General features: G+C 42.9%; 1 protein-coding gene across 2 annotated transcripts in view; it reads left to right on the forward strand.

Annotated features, from left to right (window-relative positions):
• The first annotated feature begins 290 nt into the window (after positions 1-290).
• Positions 291-17,644, forward strand: part of inpp4b (inositol polyphosphate-4-phosphatase type II B) — a 173,676-nt gene continuing 156,322 nt past the window's right edge. For both annotated transcript variants that reach the window (XM_086295440.1, XM_086295439.1), the window contains exons 1-2: positions 291-795; positions 7,207-7,251. In XM_086295440.1, coding sequence (XP_086151566.1) covers positions 711-795; positions 7,207-7,251 — 130 coding nt within the window. In that variant the 5' untranslated portion in view covers positions 291-710. The remainder of the gene's footprint in view (positions 796-7,206; positions 7,252-17,644) is intronic.

Genomic DNA, 17,644 nt, shown 5'->3' on the forward strand with positions numbered 1-17,644 from the left:
TCAGCTGTATAAGTCCCCAAATCATGCTGCATGATTCTGGCTTCAACATATCACGCTTGGGAGTTTGGCAATTGTTACACTGCTGAGAAAAGGAAAAGAGTGATGTAGAGGTGAGGGCAGGTTGGAGAAGGGGAGTGAGACGGACATCAGAAATCAAAGGGACCCTGCTGCCATGTCTGGTTGCAGCAGTGGCTGCGCAGTGAGAAGAGAAAAGGAGGGAGGGAGAGAGAGAGGAGGAGGACAGAGCCGTGTCTTTCTGGCTGCGGTGCTCTGTGCAGTCGGGTCTAGGTCCCCGACTGACAGCCCAAGATTGATGGATAGAGCTTTGTATTGCACATAACATCAATTCTGTCCTGCTTTCTCTTTCATTTGGAATCTCACTCCCTCATCACTCCTCCCTTCCCCTGTCTTTTTCTCTCCTGCTCCCCTCTCTTCCCCCTCCCTCTCCTCCTCCCTCCCGCTGCTGCTCCAGGTCCGTCGCCGGTCCCTCTCTTCCGTATTAGTTTCCATGAGGCATCCTTAATGCTGACAGAGAGCGCACCGTGAGGCAGCAAGAAAGCGGGGTGAGAGGATTGCTATCTTTGTGATAGCTTCTCTGCTTGAAAGGCTGCGTGTGAGCCGGGGAACTGGACTGGACTGTGGTGTTTCGTGGAGGAGGTGGGAGAAGAGGTGGAGGAGCACGAGGGAGAACTGTGGGGCAAGCTGGACAGATGGAGGACGGCACGCAGCACCTGGGACACTGCATGGTTGACATGAAGGAGCTGAGTGCGAGTCCTGAAGGACTGAGCGCTGCTGGTGAGCTGACTCCACTGTGTTTTGTGACTGTTTGAATCTGTCTCCTCTTTCCTCTGTCCTTTCTTGTTCTACAGTCTAACTCCATAACTGCTCGTCAGTTCTAAGCATTGGTTTTCTCTACTGTTACTGCAAATGCTTCTCTAGATGATGTCTTGCTTTTGAGTATTTTCCCTGTGCAAGTGTTTGTTCTCGTGCTGCCACACACAAAGAATGAAAGTCTGTGTGCGTGTGTGTGTGTGTGTGTGTGTGTGTGTGTGTGTGTGTGTGTGTGTGTGTGTGTGTGTGTGTGTGTGTGTGTGTGTTTGTGTGTTTCAGGGAGAGAGCTAGGGTGGAGGTACCAGCAAAAGTGTGAGAGATTTTTAAAACCCCAGTCTTCAGTAGACAAGTAACTGACTCCTATGCAGAATAATTACAACTCAATACCTGATGATATATAGATGCACTTGTTATGAAAGATCATTATTGGTAGATAGAAATGACACTAAGTGCTATCAAGTGATGTCTTTTGTTGTCAGATATTTAAAATGTTGTTAAGCCACGATTGATCTTCGGGCCTGTCAGTCGTGTCTCCACAATTTAAAACTGTAGACTTTTTAAAAACTGCCTGCCTTGCTGCAGGTTTCCATTTAAGTATTCTTGTTGTGTGGTTGAATTGAAATCTCAAAAATGTTTCTCAGTTCTTTTGAGCTTCAGAATGCATGTGTGTAGTAAATAATACAAAAGTCTGCCTTATCTAGTTTTGAGCAAAATGGAATTTTGATTGAGTGACTCTGCAGAGAGAAAGTTTGAAAAGCTGTTTGTTCACATGTTTTCTTGGTGGGAGTCGGGGGGTAAAACGTCACATGTTTGCTTGCGTGTCGTGTCTCTGTCTCTGTGCACTGGTGTTCATGCATGCACGTGTATGTGTGTGTGAATTTGCATTTTTACTGCAGTCATATTCCATGTAGGCTGAATGTGCTGTCACTAATATGCACTGGCAGAGGCAAACTAGATGTCTTAGTGCCCATCACTACAGGAGAATGCTGAAGAGATTATCCATATCAGTGATGCCACAAAGCCTCCTCTCCACATTTAATACCTTTGCTTACTAAAAGGACAGACACTGCATGCGGTTGCTGCTAAGCATTTGCATTGGCATGCAAGCTAAGAACCATCATCGTCCCAATGGGAATAAGCAGATGGAACTGTACAAAGAAGGATGAAAGCGCAGTTCACGACGCCTTGCCTTCTTTGCTTTAAACCTACACTGACACACTGGTGAAGCATCTTATGTGTCCGATTGCCCATTCACACGGACATATGCAGGCATGCTCTGACGTTGCACAGTTATGCAGAGACACACACAGGGCCACACTCTCAATAGCTATGACCTGATGGCAAACCCAAGATAGGCACCTACCATAAAATCCTCTGCACAATTTTATAGATGGCATCTGACAGATGCAGGAGTGTAACGCCTCACTCTACCTTTGCTTTGTTTCCCCTGGGCATCCTGGAAGACAAGAGCGAAGCACATAATTACAGTGTTTGGGCCGAACAGCAGGTTGACAACCGTGCATTATCAGTCGCAAGGTGACACAGTTTATCTCCTCTTTCTTGACAGCAGATAAAAGCGAAACCAAACTGGGTGCTGCTCGGTGCTAATTAAGGTGGGGCTGAATTGGCGTTTTACAAACTCCCAATCACAAAGGGTGAAATTATGTTATTTTAGCTATTAACTATTCATAACAGAATTTGCATACAGGAAACAGTATCGGTAATGAAAGCCGCAACATTTAATTGATTGAACTGTCTTTGCGAGACGCGTGCCGTGACCAAGCTGTCGCGGAGCGAAAGGTCCCACTCTTGTTAACCCCCCCAGACTACGTCTCTTATCAGCTTGACAGTCAAGACCTCCTCAGCGCATCCAACTGATTCACAACACTTCATTAAACGCTGGCAACAAAACCATCTGTCCCCCCCCTCCTCAATCTCCCAAAGCAGTAATGTGACGATAACTCACTCTCCCATTCAGCACCACTTGTCCTAATGGGATGCCTGTCTGTGCAAACATCAATTGAGTTACAGGTATGTAAGCCTGGCTGGTGACTGAATCATCGCAGTGGATGTGCAGGTTCTGTTTAGGCAATTTAAACTACAGGACAGAGAAACGCGAGGTCGGACAAAAAGGAGTTAGGAGAAGGAAACATTGCAATTAGTGTGGGTGAACGTGTAGGAAGGGTGAGCAGAGCTGCTTGTTGGGTTGGAATCATTTGTTGAGAGAGTTATATCCCTGAAATATCAAAGCCCATGCTGAGCCAGCCACATAAGTGAATTATTAATCTAACCTCAAAATTCAAAAGAAGATAATATTCAAAAATATGAACAGGATTTATTCATAGGCGTGGGCTTTTATATGTAATATCTATTCATGAAGAGGATAAGCAGAAGTGACTGTGAATGTGTACTATAGCCTCTGCAGGGCAGTTTATCAAAACTCTCTTCGGAAAAATTGTTTGATTTTCTTCGTTGAAACCATACTTGGGAATTGGAGCGGTGTCTGGTGATATTTTCTACTTCCATCTTTTGCAGACTTAGAAATAAACAGCAGAATCATCTGAATCCCCCACCCCCACCCACCAAAACCACCAACTATTTCCCACATTCACCCTTGTCCCCCTTGCGTGTTAGCGGTTATCATACAATGCAGCATGCGAGAAAGCAGGGCAATGAGAAGGGAAGCGAGTTAAATGATCATCTGTAAGACGGACCATTTAAGTCCCTGAACATTAATTAACTTTGTCATTCCTGAGGATTCACCTAGTCTGCTCACATCCTTATAAATTACCCTCTCCTCTGCCTTCAGCGTGCCTTTTTCCCTACTGATACCTTCCACAGACAGGGGGGCTGATAGATTGGAGGTACAGTGGGGCTGTGCTGTTATTTCTAGAGCCAGATGAAACTGCAGTATAGCGGGCGGGCACACCTCATTTGCTTTGGGCCCCTCTGGGAGTTACATCTGCATGTGCTGCCTGCCTGCTGCCTTGCTGAGCTTATTACCATATTCATAATGCCAGCGGATATCGATTATAAATACCACACCTGTGCCACTTTCCCCCACGTATGTATCTGCAACTTAGAGTCGTGAGCCATGTATGCTGCAGGAGTTACAATAGATATGGGCAGTGCAGGTGGCTTATCTCTCTCCATGTAATGGCTAATTATTGCGATTAGACCTTGTTTGTGTATTTGTTTTGGTCAGGCTGATTCTCCCCCAGAGGGTAATGACATGCGGCATGTTTAGTGCTGCGGGACGAGAATGAGGTCACCGTGTACATAACAGGAGTTGTGTCCTCAGGTTGCATAATTTGTCCGTTATATCTTAGATCATGTGGATATTGGGGTGATGTGACCATGTGAAAGCTTTCAGAGCTGCACTAAAACATAGTTTTACACGTTATTTATTCAGACTTTATACTGAAAAAACAAAAAAAGGAAAATGCAACTTAACATGTGTTGCCTGTCATAAAATCAAAGCATTTGGCATGATCCTTCTAAAAATACTCGACACTCTGCCTATAAGCCATGCTTTAAAATTCTGACAGCTCTGAATTCCAGTCTTCCTCCTGCTTCATTATCAAACACTTTTACTTGCTTTGCCACATGTGTCTCATGATCTGTATCCTGAACCTCTATCAGACCTAGACTCAGCTTTGCTCCTTATCTTTAATTATTTCTGCAACGACAAGCATTTTCCACTGCTTCTTACCACTCAAGATAAGTCCTACAAAGTAGCTGGGCTGTCCATGTGTCAGTCCCTTATGATAATGCTACACCGGAGACTGGACCCAACAGCTGGCACAGTGTCAGCCTACCTAGCTAAAGGGCTTTCTATTTCAGCTACGCAGCATGTCATCCTGGCTTATTAAAGTTCCATCAGCACTCATAAGGAAGTCTTAATGGTGACAACATGAGGAGACATGACCCCTGAGGAATGGGATGATGAAGATGAGAAAGTAATGTGAGAACCAGATGATGAAAGTTTATTTACAAGCATAATTGACCTGTGTTGGTGGTGTGTGTTTCCTTGCCCCGTGTGCTACAAATACTTGTCCACTTGATTAATTAGATATTTACTGCAGTTGTAACAGATATTGGACCGGGTTTGCGTAAGCTTCTACAGCCTTTTCTGACATGTATTACATCTGACAGAGCTCAGTTTATTTCACTGAGCATAAATGCTAGCAAACTGAAGGTTTATTTACAAGTTTGTTAGCATATTTATTGAATTTAGAAATGCACTTCAAATTGCTGGTAATCTTTTTTTTTTTTTTTTATCAAGTTACTGTGCTTGAAGCTGTCTTGGCCTCAGTAGGCAAATGACTCTCAACACGGTGCCAGATAATGCTTATGATTTCCATAATTTTCCATCTTTGGACTCATTCATTTCAAAGAATATGGTTCAAAGATTAAAAAACAGCATTTAAACGATTCATCAACATTTGACATAATTCACTGCATCTCTGTGAGCTGGGGCATTTTTTAGATTTATCTCCAGAAACAAACGCAAGAAGAAATATTACAGTAAACCTGCACTGTTACTAAGAGAATATTTGAGCCTTTATTGGACATGCTTTTTAATCAACAGTCCCAACAAACAACCATACATACAGTACGATGCAATAGTCTTGCGCCAGAACTTGTTTCTTTATAATTTGCTTTCAAGAAACCAGTTTTGAGCAATGTTTGTTTTTTCTTTCTTTTTGGCTTGTTTGTTTGAATCTAAAGGTCACGTGCTTAAGAAATAGCAAAGACTTGACTGAGAGATGCTGGTCCATCTGCTGTTCGCTGAAGGGTCATTTCTGATGAAGGGTGGCTGCCAAGAAGCAATTCTTAAGGAAGGAAAACAGGGAGAAAAGGCTGAGGTTTGCCAAATTACACGAGAATTGGACTGAAAATCAGTGGCAACAGGTCTTGCACGGAGAGATGGATGGATCCGACTTTGGTTCAAAGTACTGGCAGTATTTTTGATGGAGATCAGAGAGAGGTAAAACAGTGAGCAAAACATGGTGGAGGCTCACATGGTTTGGCCCTGCATTTCACCTAGTGGTCTTGGAGATCTTGTCAAGGTTGATGGAAGTATACGAACACAGAAAAGACTTTTATCTTGATCAGATTTTGATCCATTAAGAAATACTATCAAGAAAGGGGCTGGCTGGCAATGGCTTCATTTTTCAGCATGGCAATGATCCCAAACACACTACAAACCCCTTAAAAAGGGATATCTGGATATAAAAACACACAAGGGAACATGATCATTCACGGATCAGAGCCTGGATCCTAACAATGTGGGATCATCTTGACAGAGAACAGAACAAAAGGCAGCCAACATCCAAAGAAGAGTTCTGAATGTCCTTCAAGAAGCCTGGAGAACGATTCGTGAAGACTACTGTACTTATAGAGATTACAATAAAGCTGCTTAAGAGAGTTCAGGCTGTATTAAAGAACAGAGGCGATACATACATCAGTGAACATCGAGTATCCACGGCCCATTAGTGGAGTTGATGAGCCTTAGAGAGGCCAATTGTGTCCAAGCACCCCAAGAGGAGGAATTTAGCAGTTTAGTCCCCCTCTAGACTTGTTGCACCATCTTACAGGCGTTTCATCGGTTTGGTTTTTGAATGGTCATGTCAAACTGGGAAAGTGATGAATGAGAGAAAGCTTTAGTGACAGATGACTGAAGCAGTCAGTCATCGTTATTGGCGTAAAGCCTCAAGGACAATGGATACCCAGAAACTCTAGTTCTGACGTTCTCAACGATCGCTGAGTTGTTTGCATAATCTAGATGAACAGTTACATTAATCAGTGTGGCATTTGGGGAGCCTGTTGTGCTCCTACCATGTTCAAACTCTCTATAAAGCCTTTTATTTCTGATTAAAATAGTTTGTTGCCAGGAGTTCAACCCCCTTAGCGTAATTATATTGCATCTGTGCAAAGTGACTACAACTGACTCAACAATTTTGATAAATAACCAGGAAACTAAGCTAAATATTTATGCCTTGCTTTTAGTAAATATGTGAGGGTTCACAGGTTTTTGATTCAGATTATTTTAGATTAAAAGTAGTCGGCTTGTTTTGCACTTATGCTCTTTGAAATTGTAATGAGCATATTTCCCTATTATCTAACATTGATATGATTAATTTAATAAGATGGCAAATCAAAGACTGAAATTCATGAAAAGTCATTGAAAAACAATGGTTGGAGCTCTACACCTTTTAAACTTCCACAAAATTAAACTGCAGCCATTAATGTTTTACGTCTGTTTCCTCCTTTTTCATTGTTCTAATGTTCCCCTCTTCCTTATCTTTATCTCCCTCTCGCTCTGTTTTTATCTCAACTCCACTCTGTCTTTTTGCTGTCTCTGTCTTGCAGGTGTTATTCTAACACCCAAGCTGCCTCAGGTGGAGTTCAGCCTCGGTAAGTCCTGTTAACGCCGTAATTCAAGGGTCATTTTATTTCAAGGGGAAGCAATGAAAATGGAGACATACCACTGTTTTGGCTCGTTCGCACACATATTAGATGACGTTTGTTGCCTCTTTCCCGCCATGGAAACGCAATAAAAGTCAATGGCAATCATCCCTTTTTGCTAACATACATCCAAACTTACAGTAACTCTTGTTAAACACACACATGCTGACATTTCCATTAATGCAGATGTCAGTGAGGATCAGTGGCATATCTGCAATAAATTCTGACACACAAGTAAGGATAGAAAGGACAACAGAAGCACAGCAGAGAGAAAGCATTGAATGGTGAACTTTCACCATTCAATCTGGGGAAATGGTGGCTTCTGTGGCTCAGAATTATCTGAGCCACAGATAATTCATTGTGGCTCAAATCATGTTTCCTAAACTGGTAATAACATTTTTTGACATTCAGGATTGATTATATCTGACAAGCATCTTGACTTTGTTGTTTCTATCCTTTGATCAAAGCCACGCTACAGATGAGATGATGGATGATATATATGATCCAGGGATGTGAAGTTTCTGTTACAGGGGTCACAATAGTAAAAGTTAACATTTTAACACACATACACTCTCAAGTGTTACTTGATACCTTCTACTGTGTTTTAACAGCAAATACACATTGATGCATCATAATTTTTTTGTTGCTGGCAGTCTGATTGTCATCAGGTAATGTGTAAAAATATGTAAAGATGTAGAGACACAAAACTGGGCGCACATACAATTCAAACCACATAAAGCAAACAAAGTCAAACAAAACATTTGTACTGCTTGCTTTGATGTCTAAATGTCCATTTGATACTCGAACATTATGTTGGGGCCTTGCGCTGTGAAAGAAAAACAATTTAAATGTAAATTGTCTGCCGTGGTGGAAAATTAGAAAATACAGCTGACAGCTGACACAGTACCATGTCCATTTTTAAATGGCCTGATTGTGCGCCCCATGTACAGTACACCTATCTAATCTGTACCTGTCAAACCCATAATGGCAGTATTTAATGACATATTACATGACGTGTTTTATTTCCAATATTTGTTTCAACAAATTATTTTTAAGCTCTCGAAAGAAGTGACAGGTTGTAATAGTTTTGTTTAAAATGCTTATTGAATTTCAGGAAAACATATTTTTAACCACACCGAGGATAGTAAACAAGCAGTCGTCCGGCCTTTAAGTTTAAGGCCTTTGGGACCCCTTCTGTTTAACATCTACATGCTCCCACTGGCACAGATTATAAACAACAACAAAATAAACTATCACAGCTATGCAGATGACACACAAATATATATCACAATGTCACCAGGAGACCCAGGCCCTGTACAGGCTCTTGGTAAATGCATTGAGGAAATCAATGACTGGTTGTGCCACAATTTTCTCCAGCTAAACAAAAACAAAACTGAGGTAATAGTCTTTGGCGCCAAAGAAAAACGATTACAGGTCACCAGAGAACTTCAATCTATACATCTAAAAACCACAAACCAGGCGAGAAATTTGGGTGTAGTGATGGATGCAGACCTAAACTTAGAAAAACACATTAAGACAATAACAAAGTCAGCTTACTATCACCTCAAGAATATATCAAGGATAAAAGATCTGATGTCTCAACAGGACCTGGAAAAACTAGTCCATGCATTCATCTTTAGTAGGCTTGATTACTGTAACAGCATCTTTACAGGTCTACCTAAAAAATCAGTCAGACAACTACAGCTCATTCAGAACTCTGCTGCTTGAGTCCTCACTAAGACCAAAAAAGTGGACCACATCAGTCCAGCTCTGAGGTCCTTACACTGGCTGCCTGTCCGTCAGAGGATAGACTTTAAAGTTCTGATGCTGGCCTATAAAGCTCTGAATGGTTTAGGACCAAAATACATCAATGACCTCCTGACCCAGTATGAACCATCCAGATCCCTCAGGTCATCTGGATCCGGTCTTTTATCAGTTCCCAGAGTCAGAACCAGACACGGAGAAGCTGCATTCAGCTTTTATGCTCCTTATATCTGGAACAAACTCCCAGAAAGCCTCAGATCAGCTGAAACACTCAGTTTATTTAAATCCAGGTTGAAGACTCACCTGTTCTCAGCTGCATTTGAATAAAGCACCAAATCCACACTTTAAGCTTAAATTTCAAAACTTACATTTAACTACTGATTTTATCTACTGTTCTGATTTTATCTGTTTTGATTTTATATACTGTTGTTTGTTGTTTGTTTGTTAATTAGTTAGTTAGTTTATTTGCTTGTTTTAATCAATTTTAAATCATGCTTTTTATTTGTTCTTGTTTCTAATGTCTCTGTAAAGCACTTTGAATCACCTTGTTGTTGAATTGTGCTATACAAATAAACTTGCCTTGCCTTGCCTTGCCTTGCCTTGCCTAAGTTGTTTGATGAGGACCCGTTGATGTCACAACTTGTGCAGGATAGTACAAGATATTAGTCTCTCAGTCTGCTCTACTAGTAAAGTGTCTGTTGTGCGAGAAATTTCTTTTGAAATATTTCGCTAACATTGTGAAAACAAAAGTTTGGGGGTTTTTTGTAATAATATAACATGCATAATAACAGTTTTGTGTTGAACTCATTGCTGTGAAATTGAAAGCTATTGTAAGGGCATAAAGGCTACAACCAGATCTATTTAGCCATTTGGTAGGTTTTTGTCAGGCAACATGATGACATCACAATAACAACCTTCAGGTTTGATAGGCTCAACTCAAGAAATAGCACTAATACACAAGAGGAGTCATCTCAAGACACAAGAAGAGAATCCAGAACAATCTGGCAATGTCCTATGAGGAAGCACTTGGTGAGAGTGGGAAGGAAGAACTGAAGAGAAAAAGGAGCATAGGGAGACATGGACACACCATGTAGTTACGTTGCTAAAACCTACCAGGTTGCCAGTTCTGTGCCCTGAGTGTTGAACAATGCACAGAGCAGTTGATGGTCTGGGACAGATGTCTTCTTATTCCTGAATCAGTTAGTTTTAGGTTTAGATGTAGGAGGCAGGACTCATGGCACACACAAGCTTACTGTAAATTCTCTGTGCTATTCACTCATGGGCTTCAAGACCTAAAGCAGGGTAAAAAGAGAGTTTTATGTCTGATCTAAATGATTTAGACATTTGTGTTCTCACATACTGCTCTTTCTGGCAATGTTAAAAAAAAAAAAAAAAAAGCTCAGGGCTGCAGTGTGTTTGTAAAAATACCATTTGTTTCTGTTTTTACCCCCAGAGGCTTTGCACATTCGAACAGTACATCTAACACGCCAGAAAGGGAATGTGGGCCCTAGCTAACCGTGCAGCATATTTTAAATACAGTGGACCTGGTTGTGCAAAATATTTATGACACAGAAACAAAGAAGTATTCAAAAACAGCTTCATCAAAACAGCTGACAAGGACTCAGAATCTGACAGTGAACTAATCAACGGCTAAGATCCTAAAATATTTACCGAAAAGCAAAAGAAATGAAAGGTAAATGAAAACACATCAAAGGAAGACAGAGCACATCTCGAGTTCCAGGGAAGGCTGTTTCTGTAACCACGAGTACAAAATAAAAGGTAAATTCTTCAGATTTTAAATGATCAGTGCAGACCAACACTAGATCACTCAAGTGTTTTGATTGATCATAGCTTTCAGGCTTGTTGGGAACACTTTGTGAAGCAAGAAAACTTCAATGCAGTGATATGAGAGTGGATCATCCCTTTTAAACTGGGACTAAATTCTGTAAATGAACCATATATTTAGTAGAATAATTTATAAATGGATCTGTGAGCAGCACTAAATTGTCCCAGTTACTTAGTGTGGTGTTAATATGAATAAGGTCATAGTAATGATTAAATGGTCATTTCTGGTTTAAAAACTGCGTAAATAAATATTTATATTTGTGATATTTTATCTACTTGGGCTTGGGACTTGAGTGAAGACCTAAGTATCTCTGTTTTGTTAGTCCCTGTTAAAACTACAACACTAAAACACATTTTTCTCCCAGTTTTCCTTCCTTAAGAATGGCTTCAGTTGGTACCCTTCACCTGAGCTCATTTCTGGTGAGGCTTTGGTAAGCAGTGGATGGATGGGCTGACAGGCCAGATGCATCTCTCAGCTCTTCTGTGGAGCCTTTGCTTTGTCCTCTTTCTTAAGAACAGGAAAAAAATATGCGCTTTTGTGACAATAACAAAGAATGTAACGATACAAAATTGGTTCTTTGTTAAACTGTCCTTATGTGTGGCCAACCACACTGATTCATACCTTGAGTTAGGAGCCTTTTTATGCTTGAGTGATTCATAGGTCAGGGTTAAGTGGCTTAATGAATCCTTCAAAAATGACAGTAAAGTCTTGCTCCTTGTGGGAAAAAGCAACGTACTTTTCCACAGTGGTGTATGTCAAGATTTTACCATCTCAGCTTTGAGCAGATTTTTCCAACCTAATATAGGAAGGACATTCATTGGTGTTTGCCTTGGTTTTGACATCATGCCGTAACATCCAGCGTGAAGAATCCTTTCTACTGTAAACAAACAAGCTCGCAGAAAAAATTGTAAGGTGTGCCTATTTCTGTCTCTAGAAGTGCAAGCAAATTTAAAACTCTGACTTCTGTGGTTTAGTACAAAGAGAGTGAACCACATTTTTATTCCATTTATTTCTGTTTTATGAATGGTTAATTATTTAGCTTGTTGTGAAGCCAGAACCTCCGCTCCACCTCAGAAACCTAGATTGCTAGCAGGGGAACAGAGGTCTCTTTTTAGGAACGTTAGTCCCTCATTTGTACACTGACTGCACTTACATTTTAAATTAGAGGCAGCAGCTCTTTGATACTCTCTACATGAGAGATCGCTGTGTTATGATTTCAAACATGCTGTCTGCTCTGTGTCCAAGTAGGCAGTTTGTTGCCCCTAAGATTCATGTGAATTCTTCTCTTATTTTGCAAGTAATGCAATTTTTCTTCTTAAATTGAATTTGTGATCCTCTTAACAGTGTTTGATCTGAAACATTTACCAGACAGAGTGCCTAAAATACATCTGCATCATTATTCAAACTAGACGTTTTGCATGCAAATAGCATTTTACATAAATATCCACAAGCAGCAGGTACCTATTTCTTGTGAATGGCACCTTGACAAATGCACTTTGAATTATACATAATTGAATTAAAACTGAAGGGTTTATTCCCATTTCAAAATTTCAAATTAGAGGCATAATACTCAAGTCTGATTTAATATCGTGTGCTTATCGCGGTTCTATAGATTCACACGAGCGATAAGCATCCCTACGCAGCAGGTTAAGGACTTTTATCACAACTCGACGGCCTTTATCTTCCCTTCATTTCTCCTAGATCGAGTCGCAAACAGGTGTGCGAAGCCGTGGCACATGCAAATAACGTTGTCAAATTAATTGAAGCGTTGAAATAATTATCACGATGAGTAAGAGTCTTCTGAAGATGAGCATATATTTGTCTCATGCGGCAACTCCCAGGGCTCCCCTCTCGATTAAATGGAATTTAGATTCGTTGTGGGGTCACAGAGGCTTGCTGCATTAAAACTCATTTCCAGCAAATTCATCTTGAAAGAGCTCAGCATATTCCAATCACACAAAATAAATACAGCATAGTAATTGAAGCCTCCGAGGATGGGCAAACATTATTACTCCAATTGCTCAATTGTTATGGTGATTTAAGAATCAGTCCCAGTATACTTTGGCAGTTGAGTTGCTTGACTAAAATTGTTGAATTAATTTTCACCTAAGCTAAGGCAGGCAATTCACTAATAAATGACCACAAAAAAAAAGTCTTTGAATGTGATGTGCTGGAAAGCACTCACTCTTTTTCCCCCCTCTGCTTTGCAATTCATTATTTGAACCACTTTAATAGACCATACTCCTCTTTCCTCCATCCATGTCCTTCATTATCTCCCCTCTCACTCAGGCTTCCTTCCTCAAACTCTAAATGTGTCTCTGAGGGAATCTCTTGTCCTTTCCCTCTGCCATTCGCTCTATTTCCCTTTCCTGCCCCTGCCCAGCATCATAATGGCGCTGACCTTAGAGGGTCACTTGAAGTGTCATATCCCTGTAAGAGAGCCAGCCTGGTGATGCATGGTTGGGCACCTATTCCCATTTCAATCACCAAACTGGCTGGGGTTAACTGTGCGGCGGGGTAGGGAAGATATGTCTGGCCAGTCAAATATATGTCTCCTGAGATGACTGATAGGGACAGTCAGCAACTTATCTGCAGTGTCCCTTCACAGGGCTCGTGCGTACAATCGCTTTAGAAGGGAGCTTTCCTTCTTTTATCGTGTTTCAAAGTAAAAAAAAACCCCAAACATCTCTTTAGACACAACAGAGCCCAAATCAAGGAACACAGAAGCCACTTTGCATGAGTACCCATGTATATGTATATATAAACTAATTTCCTACATGGCACACAAACTCCTCAGCTTGAGCTTTCTTCCTGCTAAAGCAGATGCAAGACCCTCTTTAATGTGAGTCCAAAAGCCCTGGCACCGAAATCTCGAAGAGTAAAGGGAAATGTGAAATTAAAATAACCCCTAGGAGATAACGCATACACATGCTCTGCTGCTAAAAGATATCCTACCACCTTCTCGCAGCCCTTTCTAAAATACTACCACTAAAGAAATCAGAGGGTATAAATGTTGCTGAATGTTATTATCTAAAGTACTCTTTGGAGTCACAACTCCTTCATTATCTGCTCAACATGACACTCTTTGCACGATCAATGTCTGGCATGTTTCAAATTTTACATTTTTTCTTCAATCTGATATTTATTTGTCAAAACATCACAAATGCTTTTTTATGGTTTTATCTTTGAATGCTAGTTTATCTCTGTCAATTTTCAATTCAGTTTCAATTCAGTTATTTTTATATAGCAACAAATCACCCCTATAAGCAACCACTTGACAACAGTGGGAAGTAAAAACTCCCTTTTAACAGGAAGAAACCTGGAGGTGAGGAAGATAGGACAAAAGATACGCTGTGAAGGAGAGCCAGAGATTAATAATAACTAATGATTGAATGCAAGAGTGCTGTATAAACAAATAGTGATTGAAAAGAGGTGAGTGAAGGGGAAGCAGTGCATCATGGGAAGCCCCCAGCAGCCTAGGCCTATGGCAGCATGAATTCAACTTCGAATTTAACAGGGTGCCGATGAAGAGAAGCCAATTTGGGATAAATATGCTCTACTTTTATTATTAATAGTAGAAGTAGTAGTAACATTATGTCACGGCCTGGGGGATCGGCGAGACGCTGATCGGCCTTTTTCTTTCTTTTCTCTCTCTCGCGCTCTCTCTCTCCTCCTCTCTGTCGCCGGGGCGGAACTCATTGTGGGTTCACGCCCTCGGCCCACACCCACGGAAAAGAACACACCTGATGCCCATCAAGGTGAACGGCATTTAAGCCAGGAGGTGACTGCTGGTCTTCGCTGGATCGTTGTCTACCACGCGTCAGTGAGAGTCAAGCTACAGCTCAAGATAAGTCAAGTGTCTTTTGTGAATAACGCACTCATTCCTGGTTCCTTATCTACAGACCCCCTGGATAACCTTTCCCGTGTGAATCTGTGTGTCAAATATGAAGAAGGGAACTGCAGTCGTGTATGTGGAGAGTTGGAGAGCGAGTGATTCCCCCCTTGGATTTCCCTGGAGCCCCGTCCCTCACATTGTTGTATATAGCACTACCCAGCACTCTCTGTATATACACCTGGGGAACTCTGTAAATAAATCCTTGTGTTCAGCAGATTCAGGACTCCCGTGTTTGAGTCCCCTGCATTGAACCTTAACATAACGATCCAGCCAGAATATGGACTCAGCGGACTCTGCCGCCCAGCAACGCGTCCTCACGGCCGAGGTGGTTTTGGAACGTTGACCCAAATAACAATTTAGTTTAGACAGTTGCGGAGGACATATGAAACTGACGAGGCTAAGATTGCCTTTTTTGTCCAGTTCTTACGCGGACCAGCTTTAAACTGGGCTCAAGCTGTTTTGAGAACTGACGCCAGCATCTCGTACCAGGTGTTTGAGAGAGGTACTGGCGCCGATGCAGCTGCTCACTGTTTACTAAATCTTAAGCATGGAAGACGAAGTATGGCGGAATACTCCATTGAGTTCTGAACGTTGGCCGAAGAGACCGGGTGGGGGCAGCCAGCATTGATAAGTGCTTTGTTGAACGTGTGTGATGAGTTAACGGGTGCACTAGGCGCGGCGAAGCATCATCGGGTGGAAACGCCACGAGTGGCGGAAGAGATTCGGAGTCGCACAACATGGAGAGTGAGCAACCTATGCAGCTGGGCCGTTCTCGCCTTTCACCCGAGGAACGGCACCATCGGTCGAGGGCCCGTGAGTGTTTTTATTGTTGCCAATGCTTGCCCGTCTCTGCCAAAAGGCCGTGCCCACCAGTAGAGAGGAGAATACGGGTGGGCAAGGTCTCTAGTTCACAGTCTCCTCCACAGCTCATGCTAGCAGCTAAATTAACGGTGCAGCTTCAGGTCCACCCTCTTAAGGCTCTAATCGATTCAGGGGCGGAACAAAACTTTATTGACGCTTCGCTGGCCCGATGATTAAATCTGAACTCCGAGCCACAGTCTCTCCAAGTCACCGCCCTCAGTGGCCAGCGGCTTCCTAACATCACTCATATCACTGAGCCCGTTTTACTGACTCTCTCTGACAATCATTCCGAGACTATACAGCTGTATGTGTTTCAAGCTCCTCTCACGCCGCTAGTTCTGGGTTACCCTTGGTTGCATCAACATAACCCTGTTATCGATTGGAAAAAGGAGAGCATTGTGGGGTGGGGGGAAGATTGTCACATGTCCTGTCTTAAAGCTGCCACCCCCTCTTCCGAACCGCTAACCTATTCTTCTCTCTCCGAGCCGCCGGACCTCTCCTCCATGCCACCCGTTTACCATGATCTCAAACAAGTGTTTTTCAAGGATAGAGCACGCTCGCTTCCTCCGCATCGGCCGTATGACTGCGGCATTGATCTTCTTTCAGGCGCACCTCTCCCTACCAGCCGCCTATACAGTCTGTCTCAGCCCGAACGTGAAAGTATGGAAAAATACATCAACGAATCACCCACCGCAGGTCTCATTCGCCCCTCGTCATCTCCTGTGGCCGCTGGCTTCTTCTTCGTTGCCAAGAAAGACAAGAACTTATGACCTTGTATTGATTATCGGGGCCTTAACAACATCACAGTGAAGAATAAATATCCACTCCCTCTGTTAAATTCTGCCTTCGAGCTCCTTCAGGGGGCCACCATCTTCACTAAGCTGGCCCTGCGCAACGCCTACCATCTGGTAAGAATAAGGGAGGGGGATGAATGGAAAACAGCCTTTAACACTCACCTTGGTCATTTTGACCTTGGTCATGCTGTTTGGTCTCACCAATGCCCCAGCTATTTTTCAGGCCCTGGTAAACGACATACTCCGGGACTTCATTAACCACTTCGTCTTTGTTTATCTAATTTTTATCGCCGTTTCATCCGCAACTATAGCCAGCTCGCTCTACCCCTGACTCATCTCACCTCACCCAAGGTTCCCTTCCGCTGTGATGAACCGGCTCACCAGGCTTTCTCTTGCCTGAAGGAGCACTTTGCCTCTGCACCCATCCTCATCCAACCCGATCTCAGTCAACCCTTCATCATAGAGGTGGACGCCTCGGACGCAGGAGTGGGGGCGGTGTTCTCCCAGCGACAAGGCGGTAAGCTTTATCCTTGTGCTTAATTCTCTCATCGTCTCTCTCCTGCAGAGAAAAATTATGATGTGGGGAACCAAGAGCGATTGGCCATCAAGCTGGCCCTAGAGGAGTGGCATCACTGGTTGGAGGGAACTGCCCAACCGTTCGTGGTTTGGACGAACCACAAAAACTTGGAATACATCCGGTCCGCGAAACGACTCAACGCCAGGCAAGCCAGGTGGGCTCTGTTTCTCACCAGATTCCAATTCACAATCACCTACAGACCCGGCTCTCGTAATGTCAAACCCGATGCCCTCTCACGTGAATTTGCCGCCTCCGAAGACGCTGCCCAGGACGCCCCCATTCTTCCTTCCAGGTGTGTTGCCGGGGCCCTAGCCTGGGAGATTGAGTCAGCTATTCGAGAGGCCCAACGAACGGAACTGGACCCTGGTACAGGTCCCCCGGGCCTACTCTTTGTTCCCTCTACTGTCAGATCACGAGTTTTGCATTGGACTCACACGGCCAAGTTCACCTGCCACCCTGGGGTCCACTGCACCATTGCCTTCCTCCAACGGTTCGCCTGGTGGCCGTCTTTAGCTAAGGACCACGTCAGTCAGCCAGCCTCCGGCCTACTCCAACCTCTACCAACCCCTGGCCGCCCATGGTCACACATTGCAATGGACTTCATC

This window comes from Aulonocara sp. 'chitande type north' Nkhata Bay, linkage group LG6 (genome assembly GCF_057382095.1).
Source record: "Aulonocara sp. 'chitande type north' Nkhata Bay isolate Kocher_YH1m ecotype deep benthic linkage group LG6, A_spYH_male_GT1.1, whole genome shotgun sequence".
Classification (NCBI taxonomy): Eukaryota; Metazoa; Chordata; class Actinopteri; order Cichliformes; family Cichlidae; genus Aulonocara; species Aulonocara sp. 'chitande type north' Nkhata Bay.